This window comes from Amphiura filiformis, unplaced genomic scaffold (assembly GCF_039555335.1).
Source record: "Amphiura filiformis unplaced genomic scaffold, Afil_fr2py scaffold_107, whole genome shotgun sequence".
Taxonomy (NCBI): domain Eukaryota; kingdom Metazoa; phylum Echinodermata; class Ophiuroidea; order Amphilepidida; family Amphiuridae; genus Amphiura; species Amphiura filiformis.
Genome location: NW_027305571.1, coordinates 143331 through 164370, shown reverse-complemented (window position 1 = coordinate 164370; position 21040 = coordinate 143331). Strand labels below are relative to the sequence as shown.

General features: G+C 38.8%; 1 protein-coding gene across 1 annotated transcript; it reads left to right on the top strand.

Annotated features, from left to right (window-relative positions):
- The first annotated feature begins 2607 nt into the window (after nucleotides 1-2607).
- On the top strand, nucleotides 2608-3237 carry LOC140144975 (uncharacterized). The gene has a single exon (XM_072166767.1). It carries the CDS (start codon nucleotides 2608-2610, stop codon nucleotides 3235-3237), a length of 630 nt encoding a protein of 209 aa, XP_072022868.1.
- The last annotated feature ends 17803 nt before the right edge of the window (nucleotides 3238-21040 follow it).

Below are 21040 nucleotides of genomic sequence, written 5' to 3'. Positions count from 1 at the left end.
AAAAATATTTAGCTAAAAACAGGAAGTGACCCCTTAATGACCTTTGACCCCCAAAATACCATGCACACATCAGGTAAAACTGATTCATGTATGATGATTATATTACTCTGGTCTGTTAACATTTTGAGATAAAAATTTTTAAAAATTTTTGATAATTTTGGTTTTTGACCGGAAGTAACCCCTTAATGACCTTTGACCCCAAAACTGTAGGCATCCTAAAGACCCTGGCTAGTAGCAATGCATATGTGCTAATGGCGACTCTCTGCTATGTAATTTGTAAAGACAGTGATTTTTTGAATATTTTTACAAATTTTTCATACTTTTACCGGAAGTGACCCCTTAATGACCTTTGATCCCAATTCTGTGAAGGACTTTTAGACACTGGTAATAGGCGATGCATGTGTGCAAGTGACGTCATGGTGCTATGTAAAATGTGGAAGAAGAAGCATTTTTAGTGAAAATCACGTTTTTGGCCACTGACCGGAAGTGGATAACCTTTGACCGGAAATGATCATGTGACAGTTGTGGCACCACCACAGAGGTCGGTATACACAAGAGTCGCAGTAGTTTACATGTTCGCGTAACCTCCTTCAACTCATTTGCATAGAGTTGGATACCAGGATCGTATTCTGATTCGTCGTGCCTTCTAACCTGTTCTAATTAGCATACGTTTGGATACCTCCATATTTGGTATTACCTAATTAATTATTTATACCTCTATGTTGTTTACATAGTGACGTCATTAGAGCTGGTCACTTCGTCAAAAATGCGACGAACGAACGTTTGCAGTTTTCTTTTTATTACTGTTATATCGTGAAATACCATATAGCTGACGTGTTAGCCCAATATGATAGGAAAATATTTCTGGTGATGACCCCATGTTCACATCGGCTAAATAAGCTGTATTTTCGCTGGTCTGTTGTTGTGCATTCATGTAATGTAGACATGGTCTCCTGACCTCTCTGATTTTTACCAGCAAATTTCACTTTGTTTAGTTTTCTGGAGCCATCTACTCACCTCAACGTATCTCCTTTATCACCTGGATTGATATTTGTTGAAAATCTGTTTCTTTGTTGTGCTGGATCTTGAGACTTCTTAAGCTTCTTCACTCTGTGTTGAATGCAGGATCCGAATTCGGAAGACTTCATCATTCTTACTACAGTAGTAGGCCTTTAAGCTTACCTACACTGGTGATGCTGATCAGCAGACACGCAAGTAGAAATCTGAGTTCTAGTTTTACCATCCACCTTCAATCTTCAGACATATTGTTTGCATTTCATACAGCTGTATGCCACCTCTCACGTTTTTATATTGGTGACTGTTCAGTGATTATCCATGACTTTGGTTTTTGCCGCCAAGTGGCAGCCATCTTGATTTTGTGGATGATGGTTACTATTTATCATCATTTTTAGCTTAAAATTGTATGATACCCCTCCACATGGATCTGTAATATGCCTTATAAACCCAAGTACCCATGCGGTGTATGTGACCGTGCTGTTCGCTGGAAAACGCCCGCAGTTGCATGTGATGACTGTGAAGTTTGGTTCCACAAGAATTGTGTCCACATTAGTTCACATGTATTTAATTACCTGTGTACCACCAGTGCAAGTTGGCAATGTCCTACCTGTGGTATTCCTAAGTTTACATCAAGCTTCTTCGAGTCAATAATTACAAACTCTGATACGTCACTTTCAACATCAATTAATGAATCGCAGGAAAACTCTGATGGCGGATGCAGTATTACTAGCCCAATTGGCTTGCCCGCTGCTTGTTCATCCCCGAATGAGCCCAATCCACCAACTAAAGCTACCAGTTCCAACCCACCTGCAAATCTTGGTGTCCTTGTTATCAACTGCCGTAGTATTAGAAGCAAACTTGTTGAATTCTGGAACATCTTACACACCGCCAAACCAGGAATTGTTATTCTGACAGAGACTTGGCTGAATCCAAACATCGCCAATCATGAAATCTTCCCCCCTGAATTAGATTATGAGGTGTACAGGAGGGACCGATCAGACAGCTGTGGCGGAGTTGCCATAGGTGTTGGCCCTGGTTTAGATGGTAAACTTTTGCTCACAGCTGATGACTGTGAAGCCATCTTTGTTCAGATTGACCTGAATATCAAACAGAACAGAATAAACAAAAGTGAATCCCTCATTGTCGGCGCTGTCTACCGCCCCACTGATAACAACGAGAGCTACATGACCTGCCTATGTAACTGTATGCAGAAAGTTGTCAATAGCAACAAAAAATCTATAGTGTGGATAGGAGGAGATCTGAACTTGCCTGACATTGAGTGGTCTAGTTTAACTATTGTAGGACACCAGTATACACAAGCAATTAACAACAACATGATTACTACAATGACGGAGTCTGGCCTTGACCAAATTGTTACCTTTCCCACCAGACTGGACAACACTTTGGACCTCTTCCTGACAAATCGCCCATCGTGTGTCAACAAGTGCCTACCAATCCCAGGCATAAGTGATCACGAGATTGTTTTTGTTGACACAGATATTAAAACCCAAGCGCCGCAAACCTGTGCGGAGGAAGATTTATTTATGGAACAAGGCAGACATGGATATAATTCATCATGAAGGTAACAAGATGATGGAGGAGTTTGTTGAAAAATATGACACTTCATCCTCTGGTTGTCTGGGTGTTGAATTCACTGACAACTTATCCTGGAACAGACAAGCAGACTGCACCAGCAAGAAAGGCATGAAATCCCTTGGTTTCCTACGACGCAACTTGAGCTGCTGTCCCCGTGACGTCAAGACCCGTTGCTACAATACATTTGTCAGACCAGTTGTTGAGTATGCCAGCTGCGTATGGAATCCTACCACCAAGAGAAATATCACCAAGGTTGAGTCTGTGCAACGCAGCGCTGCCAGGTACATCATGAACGACTACTCCCGAGAAAGCAGTGTTACATCCATGCTGAATGACCTCGGATGGGAATCTCTACAACAACGAAGAGCAATCTCCAAAGCCACCATGATGTACCGAATCGTCAACCATCTCATTGACATTCCTGACAGCCAGCTGATACCCTCAAACACCACCACCAGGGGCAACTCTCAGAGATTCCATGTTCCATTCTCCCGCACAGCTTTACTGCAAGGCTCTTTCTTCCCCGACACTATCCGTCAGTGGAATGCCTTGCCCCAGGAAGTTGTTGAGTCGCCAACCCTAGACGTCTTCAAGTCCAGAGTGTGTGGCGTCTCCTTCACCTAACCAGTCCACTTTTCAGTCATCTTTTTAAGCTGCACATTCACCTTGTATATAGGATCAGCACTCTTTGTCTGCACTTACTTGAATGCACCACAACTAATGTGCGAGTATACTCCAGCGGAGGTTTCTGCACAGTATCGGAAGATGATGATGATGATGAAAGGGGCCGGGAATTGTCGGCCATTTTGTTTGCAAAAGGCATGTTCTTCTCCCGCGTTACCCGGAAGTGGCAGCACCAGAACAAATGACGTCATTTCTGAATTTCAGCCGGAACGGTTACGTTCACTGCCATGCATCAGTATAGGCATCAGCGTATCTAGGTTTTACTAAAGTAAAACATCTTTGGGCACCACTCAATGGTCCTAGTGACCAACTATGATCAACATGGCTGAAAGCATGTGGCTACGATGGCTGATTATGATGATGTTGACAGAAAGAAAGAAGAAGAACGAGACTTAGCTGTGGTCTAACCCACGAACACAGCCGTGTTCTGACCCCTAATGACCGTTGACCCCAAAATATATGAAAACGCCCATAGACATTGGCTAATGTCAATGCATGGGTGCATGTGGCATCACTTTGCTATGTTACTTGTGGCAGAAGGGCATTTTGAAGGTTTTTCGTCTCAGACCGGAAGTGACCCCTTAATGACATTTGACCCCAAATAAAAAAAAATACCTCATATGAATTGGGTAACCACAATTCATGTGTGAACATACCGTTACTGTCCTATGTTTTTCTTAGCAAATACATTTTTAAAGGTTTTTCGTTTTATACCGGAAGTGACCCCTTAATGACCTTTGACCCCAAATCTGTGAGGACCCCATAGACACTGGGTAATAACAATGCATGTGTGAATGTGGCGTCACTGTCCTACGTAATTTGTGGGAGAAGAAGCATTTTAAAGGTATTTCGTTTTATACCGGAAGTGACCCCTTAATGACCTTTGACCCCAAATAAAAAAAATACCACATATACACTATGTAACCACAATTTATGTGTGAACATACCGTTACTGTTCTATGCTTCTCTTAGCAAATAAAAAAATGTGAAGGTTTTTCGTTTTATACCGGAAATGACCCCTTAATGACCTTTGACCCCAAATCTGTGAGGACCCCATAGACACTAGGTGGTAGCAATGCATGTGTGCAAATGGCGTCACTGTCCTACGTAATCTGTGGGAGAAGAAGCATTTTGAGTTGAAATCACGTTTTTGACCCCTATGACCCCTGCGTGACCTTTTACCCCACGAGTTTCATGTGACATATAGGGGCATGGTCAATGATGGTTGTGACCAAGTTAGGTCAAAATCGGTGTAAGTATGTGAGTGCTAGAGCAAATGTAATGGTCGGCAGAAAGAAGAAGAAGAAAGAAGAAGAACTAGACTAAGCTGTGGTCTAACCCACGAACACAGCCGTGTTGTTACCCCTAATGACCTTTGACCCCAAAATATATGAAAACGGCCATAGACATTGGCTAAAGTCAATGCATGGGTGCATGTGGCACCACTTTGCTATGTTACTTGTGGCAGAAGGGGCATTTTGAAGGTTTTTCGTCTCAGACCGGAAGTGACCCCTTAATGACATTTGACCCCAAATAAAAAAATACCACATATGAATTGAGTACCCACAATTCATGTGTGAACATACCGTTACTGTCCTATGTTTTTCTTAGCAAATAAAAAATGTTGAAGGTTTTTCGTTTTATACCGGAAGTGACCCCTTAATGACCTTTGACCCCAAATCTGTGAGGACCCCATAGACACTGGGTAATAGCAATGCATGTGTGCAAGTGGTGTCACTGTCCTACGTAATTTGTGGGAGAAGAAGCATTTTAAAGGTATTTCGTTTTATACCGGAAGTGGCCCCTTAATGACCTTTGACCCTAAATAAAAAAATACCACATATGCACAGGGTAACTACAATTTATGTGTGAACATACCGGTACTGTCCTATGTTTTTGTTAGCAAATAAAAATTTGTGAAGGTTTTTCGTTTTATACCGGAAGTGACCCCTTAATGACCTTTGACCCCAAATCTGTGAGGACCCCATAGACACTGGGTAATAACAATGCATGTGTGCAAGTGGCGTCACTGTCCTACGTAATCTGTGAGAGAAGAAGCATTTTGAGTTGAAATCACGTTTTTGACCCCTATGACCCCTGCGTGACCTTTGACCCCATGAGTTTCATGTGACATGTAGGGGCATGGACAATGATGGCTGTGACCAAGTCAGGTCAAAATCGGTCCAAGCATGTGAGTGCTAGAGCAAATGTAATGGTCGGCAGAAAGAAAGAAAGAAAGAACTAGACTTAGCTGTGGTCTAAGACCACGAACACAGCCGTGTTTTGACGCCTTAGTGACCTTTGACCTCAAAATATATAAGACGCCCATAGACATTGGCTAATGTCAATGTATGGGTTCAAGTGGCACCACTTTGCTATGTTATTTGTGGCAGAAAGGGGCATTTTGAAGGTTTTTCGTCTCAGACCGGAAGTGACCCCTTAATGACCTTTGACCCCAAATGAAAAAATACCACATGTACAATAGGTAAACACAATTCACGTGTGAATATACCATCACCCTCCAATGTTTTTCTTAGCAAATAAAAAATTTTGAAGGTTTTTCGTTTTATACCGGAAGTGACCCCTTAATGACCTTTGATTCCAAATTTGTGAGGACCCCATAGACACTGGGTAATAACAATGCATGTGTACAAGTGGTGTCACTGTCATACGTAATTTGTGGGAGAAGAAGCATTTTAAAGGAATTTCGTTTTATACCGGAAGTAGCCCCTTAATGACATTTGACCCTAAATAAAAAAAATACCACATATGCACAGAGTAACTACAATTTATTTGTGAACATACCGTTACTGTCCTATGTTTTTCTTAGCAAATAAAAATTGTTGAAGGTTTTTCGTTTTATACCGGAAGTGACCCCTTAATGACCTTTGACCCCAAATCTGTGAGGACCCCATAGACACTGGATAATAACAATGCATGTGTGCAAGTGGTGTCACTCTCCTACGTAATCTGTGAGAGAAGAAGCATTTTGAGTTGAAATCACGTTTTTGACCCCTATGACCCCTGCTTGACCTTTGACCCCACGTGTTTCATATGACATGTAGGGGCATGGTCAATGATGGTTGTGACCAAGTTAGGTCAAAATCGGTACAAGCATGTAAGTGCTAGAGCAAACGTAGTGGTCGGCAGAAAGAAAGAAAGAAAGAAAGAAAGAAGAAAGAAGAAAGAACCTGTAAGAAAAAAGACACAGCCGTGACTAACGTCACGGCTGTGTAACTAGACTTAGCTGTGGTCTAAGACCACGAACACAGCCGTGTTTTGACGCCTTAATGACCTTTGACCTCAAAATATATAAAACGCCCATAGACATTGGCTAATGTCAATGTATGGGTGCAAGTGGCACCACTTTGCTATGTTATTTGTGGCAGAAAGGGGCATGTTGAAGGTTTTTCGTCTCAGACCGGAAGTGACCCCTTAATGACCTTTGACCCCAAATGAAAAAATACCACATGTACAATAGGTAAACACAATTCACGTGTGAATATACCATCACCCTCCAATGTTTTTCTTAGCAAATAAAAAATTTTGAAGGTTTTTCTTTTTATACCGGAAGTGACCCCTTAATGACCTTTGATTCCAAATTTGTGAGGACCCCATAGACACTGGGTAATAACAATGCATGTGTGCAAGTGGCGTCACTGTCATACGTAATTTGTGGGAGAAGAAGCATTTTAAAGGAATTTCGTTTTATACCGGAAGTAGCCCCTTAATGACATTTGACCCTAAATAAAAAAATATCACATATGCACAGAGTAACTACAATTTATTTGTGCACATATCGTTACTGTCCTATGTTTTTCTTAGCAAATAAAATTTTTTGAAGGTTTTTCGTTTTATACCGGAAGTGACCCCTTAATGACCTTTGACCCCAAATCTGTGAGGACCCCATAGACACTGGATAATAACAATGCATGTGTGCAAGTGGTGTCACTCTCCTACGTAATCTGTGAGAGAAGAAGCATTTTGAGTTGAAATCACGTTTTTGACCCCTATGACCCCTGCTTGACCTTTGACCCCACGAGTTTCATATGACATGTAGGGGCATGGTCAATGATGGTTATGACCAAGTTAGGTTAAAATCGGTACAAGCATGTAAGTGCTAGAGCAAATGTAGTGGTCGGCAGAAAGAAGAAAGAAGAAGAACTAGACTTAGCTGTGGTCTAAGACCACGAACACAGCCGTGTTGTAACCCCAATGACCTTTGACCCCAAAATATATGAAAACCCCATAGACATTGGCTAATGTCAATGCATGGTTGCACGTGGCATCACTTTGCTATGTTATTTGTGGCAGAAGGGGCATTTTGAAGGTTTTTCGTTTCAGGCCGGAAGTGACCCCTTAATGACCTTTGACCCGAAATAAAAAAATACCACGTATGAATTGGGTAACCACAATTCATGTGTGAACATACCGTTACTGTCCTATGTTTTTCTTAGCAAATAAAATATTTTGAAGGTTTTTCATTTTATACCGGAAGTGACCCCTTAATGACCTTTGACCCCAAATCTGTGAGGACCCCATAGACACTGGGTAAAAACAATTCATGTGTGCAAGTGGTGTCACTGTCCTACGTAATTTGTGGGAGAAGAAGCATTTTAAAGGTATTTCGTTTAATACCGGAAGTGGCCCCTTAATGACCTTTGACCCTAAATTAAAAAATACCACATATACACAGGGTAACTACAATTTATGTGTGAACATACCGTTACTGTCCTATGTTTTTCTTAGCAAATAAAAAAATTTGAAGTTTTTTCGTTTTATACCGGAAGTGACCCCTTAATGACCTTTGACCCCAAATCTGTGAGGACCCCATAGACACAAGATAATAACAATGCATGTGTGCAAGTGGTGTCACTGTCCTACGTAATCTGTGAGAGAAGAAGCATTTTGAGTTGAAATCACGTTTTTGACCCCTATGACCCCTGCGTGACCTTTGACCCCACGAGTTTCATATGACATGTAGGGGCATGGTCAATGATGGTTGTGACCAAGTTGGGTTAAAATCGGTGTAAGCATGTAAGTGCTAGAGCAAATGTAGTGGTCGGCAGAAAGAAGAAGAAGAAGAAGAAGAAAGAAGAACTAGACTTAGCTGTGGTCTAAGACCACGAACACAGCCGTGTTGTGACCCCTTAATGACCTTTGACCCCAAAATATATAAAACGCCCATAGACATTGGCTAATGTCAATGTATGGGTGCAAGTGGCACCACTTTGCTATGTTATTTGTGGCAGAAATGGGCATTTTGAAGGTTTTTCGCCTCAGACCGGAAGTGACCCCTTAATGACCTTTAACCCCAAACAAAAAAATACCACATATGAATTGGGTAATCACCATTCATGTGTGAACATACCGTTACTGTCCTATGTTTTTCTTAGCATATAAAAATTTTGACGGTTTTTCGTTTTATACCGGAAGTGACCCCTTAATGACCTTTGACCCTAAATAAAAAAATACCACATATACACAGGGTAACCACAATTCATGTGTGAACATACCGTTACTGTCCTATGTTTTTCTTGGCAAAAATAAAAAAAAAATTTGAAGGTTTTTCGTTTTATACCGGAAGTGACCCCTTAATGACCTTTGACCCCAAATCTGTGAGGACCCCATAGACACTGGGTAAAAACAATGCATGTGTGCAAGTGGTGTCACTGTCCTACGTAATTTGTGGGAGAAGAAGCATTTTAAAGGTATTTCGTTTTATACCGGAAGTGGCCCCTTAATGACCTTTGACCCTAAATAAAAAAAAAAACCACATATACACAGGGTAACTACAATTTATGTGTGAACATACCGTTACTGTCCTATGTTTTTCTTGGCAAATAAAACATTTTGAAGGTTTTTCGTTTTATACCGGAAGTGACCCCTTAATGACCTTTGACCCCAAATCTGTGAGGACCCCATAGACACTGGATAATAGCAATGTATGTGTACAAGTGGGGTCACCGTCATACGTAATCTGTGAGAGAAGAAGCATTTTGAGTCGAAATCACGTTTTGATCCCTATGACCCCTGCATGACCTTTGACCCAACAAGTTTCATATGACATGTAGGGGCATGGTCAATGATGGTTGTGACCAAGTTAGGTCAAAATCGGTGTAAGTATGTGAGTGCTAGAGCAAATGTAATGGTCGGCAGAAAGAAGAAGAAGAACTAGACTTAGCTGTGGTCTAAGACCACGAACACAGCCGTGTTGTGGTGACCCCTTAATGACATTTGACCCCAGAATATATGAAAACGCCCATAGACATTAGCTAATGTCAATGCATGGGTGCACGTGGCACCACTTTGCTATGTTATTTGTGGCAGAAGGGCATTTTGAAGGTTTTTCGTCTCAGACCGGAAGTGACCCCTTAATGACCTTTGACCCAAATAAAAATATACCACATATGAATTGGGTAACCACAATTCATGTGTGATCATACCGTTACTGTCCTATGTTTTTCTTAGCAAATACAAATTTTTGAAGGTTTTTCGTTTTATACCGGAAGTGACCCCTTAATGACATTTGACCCCAAATCTGTGAGGACCCCATAGACACTGGGTAATAACAATGCATGTGTGCAAGTGGTGTCACTGTCCTACGTAATTTGTGGGAGAAGAAGCATTTTAAAGATATTTCGTTTTATACCGGAAGTGGCCCGTAATGACCTTTGACACAAATGAAAAAAATACCACATATACACAGGGTAACTACAATTTATGTGTGAACATACCGTTACTGTCCTATGTTTTTCTTAGCAAATAAAAATTTTGAAGGTTTTTCGTTTTATACCGGAAGTGACCCTTAATGACCTTTGACCCCAAATCTGTGAGGACCCCATAGACACTGGATAATAACAATACATGTGTGCAAGTGGTGTCACTGTCCTACGTAATCTGTGAGAGAAGAAGCATTTTGAGTTGAAATCACGTTTTTGACCTCTATGACCCCTGTGTGACCTTTGACCCCACGAGTTTCATATGACATGTAGGGGCATGGTCAATGATGGTTGTGACCAAGTTAGGTTAAAATCGGTGTAAGCATGTAAGTGCTAGAGCAAATATAGTGGTCGGCAGAAAGAAGAAAGAAGAAGAAAAAAAGAAGAAAGAACCTGAAAGAAAAAAGACACAGCCGTGACTAACGTCACGGCTGTGTAAAGAAAGAACCTGTAAGAAAAAAGACACAGCCGTGACTAACGTCACGGCTGTGTAAAGAAGAAGAAACTAGACTTAGCTGTGGTCTAAGACCACGAACACAGCCGTGTTTTGACCCCTAATGACCTGTAACCCCAAAATATATGAAAACGCCCATAGACATTGGCTAATGTCAATGCATGGGTGCACGTGGCACAACTTTGATGTTATTTGTGGCAGAAGGGGCATTTTGAAGGTTTTTCGTCTCAGACCGGAAGTGACCCCTTAATAACCTTTGACCCCAAATAAAAAAAAATACCACGTATGAATTGGGTAACCACAATTCATGTGTGAACATACCGTTACTGTCCTATGTTTTTCTTAGCAAATAAAAATGTTTGAAGGTTTTTCGTTTTATACCGGAAGTGACCCCTTAATGACCTTTGACCCCAAATCTGTGAGGACTCCATAGACACTGGGTAATAACAATGCATGTGTGCAAGTGGTGTCACTGTCCTACGTAATCTGTGAGAGAAGAAGCATTTTGAGTTGAAATCACGTTTTTGACCCCTATGACACCTGTTTGACCTTTGACCCCACGAGTTTCATGTGACATGTAGGGGCATGGTCAATGATCATTGTGACCAAGTCAGGCCAAAATCGGTGCAAGCATGTAAGTGCTAGAGCAAATGTAGTGGTCGGCAGAAGAAAGAAGAAGAAGAAAGAACCTGTAAGAAAGAAAAGACACAGCCGTGACTAACGTCACGGCTGTGTAAAACCTAATAAGAAAAAAAGACACAGCCGTGACTAACGTCACGGCTGTGTAACTAGACTTAGCTGTGGTCTAACCCACGAACACAGCCGTGGTGTGACCCCTAATGACATTTTTTATGTCGTTAGGATCATACCTGTCGAATATGAGCTCGATTGGACCAATTTTAAAATTTGACCTTTGACCCATAAACTTTGACCTTTGGGGTGATAAATATTTTTGACATGTTTAGGATGTAATAAGAATTATTACTGTGCAAGTTGCATCAACATACTATGTTACATGTAGCAGATATGAATTTTTGAAGATTTTTAGATTTTAACTGGAAATGAACCCTTAATGACCTTTGACCCAAATTCTGTGAACACCCTATAGGCACTTGATATAGCCGATGCATATGTATAAGTGACGTCATCGTACTATGTAATTTGTGGGAGAAGAAGCATTTTAAAGGTATTTGGTTATAATATGATCCCTTGCCTATACCACACTATACACACTGGATATAGCCGATGCATATGTGCAAGTGACGTCATTGTAGGATGTAACATGTAAGAGAAGAAGCATTTTGAAATTTGTTGCCAGAAGAAGAAGAAAGAAGAAGAAAGATCCGATAGCATCCCAATACCTAGCCGTGACGAAGGAGAGACGTGAGAGAAGGAGAGCGATGGAGTCACAGGGCTCTAAATCTAAGGCGTAGATCGGGGGATGGGTGCGGGTTAAACCCCCCAATATTTTGCCAGGAGGATGGCCCATATAATCACCCCCGCCCAAATATTGACGCCTGTGTATGGGTTTCTATCGAAATAAACCTCATGTTTGGGCATTGCAGCCACAAAATGCCAATTTTTTAGCGCTTCGCGCGAATTTATTCCACGTTTGTCCCATATTTCACCAGTTAAGTTTTAATAGGCCTATAGTACAAATTATCGCGCGCATTTGTACCATAAGGTTCACTATACCGGGTACTTTAAAAAAATCCAGCCCCCCCCCCTCCATGTCAAAAAGAAATCTACGCCACTGCTTAAGTGTAGGCATAAGAACGAATAAGTGCAGAGAAAGGAAAGGAAGGGAATGAATAAAGAAAATAATAATAATTATTATTATTGAATCTAAGCATATAACAGCACTAAGCAGCCATTTAATTATTCCAAAACCTTTATGCGTTGCGTAAATAAAACACCCAGTCAGATGTATTTCACACCTGCAAAACACAAGTCACACAATTTCGATATCTGACGTTTGAATGTACACTCTCATGAAAATTGATTGGCAACATTTTCCAATATGTTAGCGCTCAAATCGGACACAGTAGAACAATTGACCCTGCAGTGTGTTGGATACATCTATAAAATAATGGCTGTATGGTTTCTTAATGATCTAACCCCAGGTTGTACTGCACCTATGATGCTCTGTGGAGACAACTCAGCATGTTATACCCCTTGTGATGGCACACTTGACTGTGCAGATATGAGTGATGAAGCAGCTCCGCCGACAGGAACATGTAAATAGCTGACTAATTTATTATTGATATTTTGGTGTATTCGTAAAAGTAGCCTAGTAGTTGAAATTCAACATTCAATTTAGACTTCCGCTCTCCCCATGTTACATTTAAAATTGTGGAAATAATAAGGGGATTACATACTCTCCTTGCAAAAGCAAGCTATGTTTTTAATATTTCACATCTGTGGTACTTTTGCCGGATTTAACATTACTAATCATGGCCATTCAACATTGAGACAAAATCATCCAAATTTCATCTCATTTGAATGTTTAATTTATCTACAGGTGTATCTTTTTTTTCAAAGAATTGAAACAGATAATAATATCATGGGTACTAAATCATATTTCTATTTGGTGATGTAAAATCTTCTCATTGTTCCTATTGATGTTGATTAAATCAATGTCAATTTCAAAATCATTCTAATGTGAATGGTTTATAATCGGTTTACATGTGTATTTGAAAGAGTAAGCATTAGCTAGGAAAGAACATTGTGAGGGTTAACATTAAAATTTACTTCAAAATACATCAAAATAATTTAACAAAATATTTAAATACATAGGATACATAAATATATTCATACACAATTATGAACTTAAAATGGGAAACTAACCCATATTTACAATTATAAAATAAATAAGTAAACACATCGCATCAAGATTAAATTCAAAGCACTTTTTTTTATCAAATATAACATTAAGAATTCAGAATTTGCAAGCAAAAACCCAACAAAACTTGGGAAATTTTTCAAAAAAGAAAAGATTTCAGATTTCCATCATACTTGCCAAAATACAACATAAAAGACATGTTTTTGAAACTAAATAATTACAGTTTAAAGATTCAAGACACAATATATATAATTTATATAACAAGAAAATTCATCTCTTAGTATTTGAATTAAACAAACACATTTCTCAAATTATAAAACAATTAAAGATTTAAAACATACTAAAATTGATACAGTAAGAAATGTCATCAGCATTTCAATTTATTAAATATACACATATGAAAACTAAATTTTGATTTCAACATTGGCCAAATACAAGCCTAAGGCCATTTTGTCTTGATGATCTAATCCAAGGTTGTACTGCTCCGACGTTGCTCTGCGGAGACCTCTCTTCATGTTATACTCCTTGTGATGGCACACCTGACTGTACAGATGGTAGTGATGAAGTAGCCCCGCCAACAGGAACATGTAAGTAGCCCTTATTATTGTTCATATTGATGGCGTAAAAATCGTTTAAAATTTCACAAATACTCTAGTAGTGTGACTTATTTTTTATAGATTTTTTGGTGTATTCGTAAAAGTAGCATAGTAGTAGAAAGTCAACTTCTTTACATTAAATTAGGACTTCCGCACTCCCCATGGTACATTTACATTTTTTTGGTACAAAATGGGCAAATGATTTTAGAGAATTACTGACTCTCCATGCAAAATCATGTTAGTGTTTCTAGGCAGAAAATATGTTTAAATTCAGTATAGGTTTTTGATTTTTCACTATCGTACACTTGCAGGATTTACATAACTTTATGACAAAATAGAAACAGGTAGTAATGCCAAGGGCACTCAACCGTATTTTTATCTGGTGGTGTAAAGATGATGTTAGTGAATTACTGACTCTCCATGCAAAATTATGCTAGTGTTTCTAGACACAAACCAGAAGGAGAATATGCTTTAATTCAGTATATGTTTTTAATCTTTTACATCTGTGGTACACTTGTAGGATTTAACATTACTGATCATGGCCAATCAAAATTTAGACAAAATCGTCCAAAGTACAGCTCATTTCTCATTTGAATGTTTAGTTTATCTGTGTATGGATTTTTGCAAAGAATTAAAGTGGTAGTAATGTCATGGGCACAAAATCATATTTCTATTTGGTGGTGTAAAATCTTGTGATTGTTCTTATTGATGTTGATTAAGGGTATACGATGTATTGTTGGTCGAAGCAGCAACAAAAATGTAGTTCACAGCATCTTGCGAATGGTAGTGAGCTTTAGCAAAAATTGCATTGCTCAATTCATAGCGAGCGTGTAGAAGAATTCAAATATCACAGATATACTTTTGTCGGTCCTGTGGTTCTTGAGTTATGTTGTAAAGAAGGCTGAAACAACAACACTTCTGTAAAACGTACATAACTCATTAACAACAATAAATTAAGCAGGTTTTCAAATTATATGATTTGTAGAATGAACTTTTGCAAAACACCAAAGTGTTATTTTTCAATAATATATTGATTCAGATAATGAAAATCGATTTTTTGGCTGCTTCGACCAACAATACCTCGTATAACTTTAAATCGATATTCAAAATAATTCTAATGTGAATGGTTTATAATCGATTTAAATGTGTATGCGTAAGCGTAAGCATTGCCTAAGTGTTATTTCTGAACTTTGTGAGGATTCATCTGTAAAATAATGGCTTCATGTTTTCTTAATAATATATTCCCAGGTTGTACTGCTCCTATGATGCTCTGTGGAGACAACTCAGCATGTTATACTCCTTGTGATGGCACACCTGACTGTACAGATAGTAGTGATGAAGCAGCCCCGCCAACAGGAACATGTAAGTAGCTCCTATTATTGTTCATTTTGATGGTGTTTAAATCGTTTGGAATTTCAGAATTACTCTGGTACTGTGACTAATTTATTATTGATTTTTTGCTGTATTCGTAAAAGTAATATGGGAGTAGAAAATCAACATCTTTACATTAAATTTAAACTTCCGCTGTCGCCATGGTACATTTAAAATTGGGCAAATGATTTCAGAGCAGTACACATTCTCTATCATGTTAGTATTTTTAGACAGAAAACAGAAGAAGAATATGCTTAAATTTAGTATAGGTTTTTAATCTTTCATATCTGTGATACACTTGCAGCATTTAACATTACTAATCATGGACAATCACAATTTAACCAACAACATCAAAATGCCAGCTCAATAAATGTTTAATTTATCTGTTTAGGGTTTTTGGAATGTATTGAAACAGGTCGTGATATCTAATGCACTCACCCGTATTTCTATTTGGTGATGAAAAATCGTTGCATTATTCTTATTGGTGTTTATTAAGTTGATATTAATTTCAAAATCGTTCTAATGTGGTTTATAATCGATTTACTTGTGTATGTAAAAGAGAAAGTATTTGCTGGGAAAGAGCATTGTTTTAGCGATAAACCTGTAAAATAAGGGCTGTATTATGTTGTCTTGATGATCTAATCCCAGGTTGTACTGCTCCTACGTTGCTCTGCGGAGACAACTCAGCATGTTATACTCCTTGTGATGGCACAACTGACTGTACAGATAGTAGTGATGAAGCAGCCCCGCCAACAGGAACATGTAAGTAGCGCATGTTTATGGTAATTAAATCGTTTAAAATTTCAGAATTCGGTCGCATCACATACAGTTCTTTTCGAGATTTTTGACTTTTTTGAGAAAAATGGTGATTAGCAATATTTTTGGAACGATTCAAATCCACCAACTTACAGACCTTAATTCTTTCTAAGTAATGAGACATAAAACCTTGATTTTGCTCTATTTACTGTTTTTTTAAAAGTTTTATGTTTAACATACAGTGTTATTCAACGACGTAAGTTACTTTAACCCTTTCATTAGTACGATTATCACATAGATCTATACGGTGAACTACACATCACATACAGATCTATCTATCTAGGCTATGTCAATCCACTGTTGAATGTAGCCCTCCTCGTGATCACTCCAGACCTTTCTATCTACTGCTATTCTCGCCCATTTCGTGCCAATAAATGATATTATATTATCTCTCCACCTCCTCTTCTGTCTACCTCTTCTTCTTTTTCCCATTCTTGGTTGCCATTCTAACAATATCTTTGTACATCTGTTATCATTCCTTCTGGCAACATGTCCAGGCTATCTCCATTTTAATTGTTTGATTTTTCTCAAAAATGTCTGCAACACCGGTCAGCTGTCTGATGGTTGAGCACCTTGTCTTGCAATGAGATGTTTAACATATGCCGTTCCATTGCTCTTTGTGCGGATTGTAGTTTAGTTTCTAAAATTTAGTTAATGACTATGTTTCAGAGCCATACATCATTGTTGGAAGGACACATTGATTATATACTTTCCTTCTGAGTGACATGGGTATATTATTGTTGCATAATATTTCTTTATGTCTTCCAAAGCAGCTCCAACCTGCTTTTATCCTTCTCAATACTTCTTCCTTCGAACAATCCTTTAACCTCAGTGTTTGGCCCAGATAGTTGTAGGCCTACTCCTCATTTCAATTTCCTGATCTTCAATGATGATCTTTTCATCTGTTGCCAAATTTGTCATATATTTTGTATTTCCTCTGTGCGTTTTCAATCCTACCTTCTTGCTTTCTTTATTCAAGTCATTAAGTTGTGTTTCCATGTCCTTCACTGTTGAGATAGTAATGGCAACGTCATCTACAAATCGGAGGTCTGTTAATTTTTCTCCATCAACATTGATTCCTCTTTCATCCAAAGGAAGTTTTTTTGAAGATAGCCTCCATAGCTGTTGTGAATATCTGTGGTGACAATGTATCTCCTTGTCTAATACCTGTGGATATCTTAACAATTTCAGAAACGTCACTATCCAGTTGGATTCGAGATGTTGCATCTGTGTATATATATCCTCCAGAATACAAACATACCCTTCATTTATACCTATTTCTCTCAGTGCTTGGAAGAGATCCTGGTGTTCTACGGAATCAAATGCTTTCTTGTAATCAATGAATCCAATTCATAAATCAGGTTGATATTCTTTTGACTGTTCAATGAGTTATTGCAAGTAGGTGGTCCATGGTTGAGAAACATTTTCTAAAACCCGCCTGTTCTCGTGGTTGATGTTCATCCAGTTCGTTCTTTAGATTATTTTGAAGAATTTTTGTGACAATGAGAGAAGACTATAAAAGGTTTGTAAATCTTGATGTTTTTGGTGATGATTTGGTTAAACAGTTTTGCACGATGGGTTATTACTTCACTTCCCCCCTCATCGAGAATATCCTTTGTTATCTCATCTAATCCTGGTGCCTTGTTTTTCTGCATCTCCTTGATTGCTGTTTATACTTCACGAAATATGATATCTTGTTATTCTGATCTTTCTGGTGATGTTATTTTGGCTTCTTGGCTCTTGGCATGTGTGTGTGAATTGTATAGTTCTTGATAGATGTCTGAACATATTTTGAGGATTTCCTCCCTATTTGAAGTTGGTGAACCATCTTTATTGCGCAGTTTTTGGATTCTGACCTTTTGACTTTTGTTTATTAATTTCTTTGGGACTTTTTCCCATTTCCAGTATGTTTTAAATCGGTTTCTCCTTCCTCTTTCTATTTCTCTGTCATCGTTTTTTTCTGATTGATTTAACAAGTTCAGCATATTTTAATTTCTCTCTTGCTGACTTGTTATCTTTTTCCCTGAGTTGCTTTCTTTTAAGTTCAATTGGTAGATTTCAATATCCTCCTGTGTCTTCTGTTTGAAGCTTTTACTTGGAGGTGCTGCTACAGATGCTGCTTCTTCTAGGATGATTGTTTGTTATCAGGCTGCATCTTTCATCTATGTTGAGATGTTCATCTTCCAAGATATGAAATCTATTTTGCAACTGGATTTTAAATTCTTCCTTCCATTCTCTGCTCTTGATGAATTTAAGTCTGGCAAATTCTATTATGGTCTCACCCCTTCTATTTCTTTCTTTAACTCATCATGGTCACTTGTTGGTGCATATACCTAGATGATGCACATCTCTTCCTATCCAGCTAGCTGAAGTCTTTGTAAGATGACCCGATTTGAGTTACTCTTCACCTCTATAATGAAGTCTTTGATTTTTGAATTTATCAGGAAACCAACTCCTCTTGCCTTTTTGTCATCTTCTGTTGCTCCTCTGTTGTACAACCAAGCTCCCCCTTCAATCTTTTCCAAACCTTCTAAACCAATTATGTGATGTCCCATTTGAATTCCTCTAACTCATCCAACAAATGTTGTAAGGACTCTTCTGTTCTGATTATATCAGGTGGCATGAAATACCGCAGTGAAATATTGTTGAGCAGGCGAATCTGCTTCTTCTGCTTCTTCTACTCCTTCTTGCACAGCCGCCATCAGGCGCTGTGCATTCTTTTTACCGCGTTCTTCTTTCCTACCGAAAGTCACGGCTAGGTCTTGGGATGCTATCCGTTCTTACACAGCCAAGACGTGAGTCACGCTGTGTCTTTTTTTCTTACAGGATCTTCTTCTTTCTTCTGTCGACCTTTACATTTGCTCTAGCACTGACATGCTTTCACCGATTTTAACCTAATTTTGTCATAACTATCATTGACCATGACCCTACATGTGACATGAAAATTGTGGGGTCAAAGGTCACGCAGGGGTCATAGGGGTCATAAACGTGATATCAGCTCAAAATGCGTCTTCTCCCACAAATTACATAGGACAGTGACGCCACTTGCACACATGCATTACTATTACCCAGTGTCTATGGGGTGTACACAGATTTGGGGTCACTTCCAGTACGAAACGAAATAACTTCAAATTTCAAATTTTTTATTAGCTAAGAAAAACATAGGACAGTAACGGTATGTTCCACATGAATTTTGTAAATGTGGTATTTTTTTTATTTCGGGTCAAAGGTCGTTAAGGGGTCACTTCCGGTATAAAACGAAATACCTTTAAAATGCTTCTTCCACAACTTACGTATGACAGCGACGCAACTTGTACACATGAATTGTCATTAACCAGTGTCTATGTGGTGTACACAGATTTGGGGTCAAAGGTCATTAAGGGTCACTTCCGGTATAAAACGAAATAACTTCAAAAAACTTTATCAGCCAAGAAAAATATAGTACAGAGACGATACATTCACACATGAATTGATGTTACTCAGTGTATACGTGGTATTTTTTTATTTGGGGTAAAAGGTCATTAAGGGGTCACTTCCGGTCTGAGACAAAAACCTTCAAAATGCCCGTCTGCCAAAAATAACATGGCAAAGTTATGCCACGTGCACACATACATTGACATTAGCCAATGTCTATGGGGTTTTCATATATTTTGGGGTCAAAGGTCATTAAGGGGTCACAGCTAAGTCTAGTTTATTCTTCTTTTTGGCAACAAATTTGATACAAATTTGAAAATGCTTCTTCTCTTACATGTTACATTCTACAATAATGTCACTTGCACATATGCCTTGGCTATATCCAGTGTCTATGGGGTGTTCACAGATTTTGGGTCAAAGGTCCTTAAGGGGTCATTTCCGGTATAAACCCAAATATCTTTAAAATGCTTCTTCTAACACAAATTACATAGTATGATAATGTCACTTGCACATATGCAGTGGCTATATCTAGTGTCTATATGGTGTTCACAGATTTGGGGTAAAAGGTCATTAAGGGGTCATTTCCGGTATTAAACTAAATATCTTCAAAATGCTTCTTCTGCCACAAATTACATAGTACGGTAATGTCACTTACATATATGCATCAGCTATATCCAGTGTCTATAGGGTGTTCACAGAATTGGGGTTCAAAGGTCATTAAGGGGTCATTTCCGGTTAAACTTAAAAAATCGTCAAACATTCATATCTGCTACATGTAACATAGTATGTTGGTGACACTTGCACAGAAATGATCCTTATTATATCCTGAACATGTTAAAAATATTTATGATCCCAAAGATCAAAGTTTATGGGTCAAAGGTTAAATTTTGAAATTGGTCCAATCGAGCTCAAATTCAGCAGGTATGATCCTTACGCCGTTCCTAACATGTTACAAGTATTTATGGCCCCAAAGGTCAAAGTTTAGGGGTCAAAGGTCAAATGTTTAAAAAGTTTAGGGGTCATTTCGTCAGAGGTCATTTAGGGGTCATTTCAGCTTAACGGCTGCGGCTAGGTTTAGATTTATAGCTAGATCTAGTTCTTCTTTGCACAGCCGCCATCGGCGCTCTGCATTCTTTTTTCCGCGTTCTTCTTTACACATCCGTGACGTAAGTCACGCTGTGTTCTTTTTCTTACAGGTTCTTTCTTCTTCTTTCTTTCTTCTTCTGTCGACCATTACACTTGCTCTAGTACTCACATACATACATGGATTTTGACCTGACTTGCTCACAACAATCATTGATCGTGCCCCTACATGTCACATGAAACTCGTGAGGTCAAAGATCACGCAGAGGTCACAGGGCTCAAAAACGTGATTTCAGCTAAAATGCTTCTTCTCCCACAAATTACGTAGGACAATGACGCCACTTGCACACATGCATTTTTATTACCCAGTGTCTACGAGGTCCTCACAGATTTGGGTTCAAAGGTCATTAAGGGGTCACTTCCGGGATAAAACGAAAAACTTTTT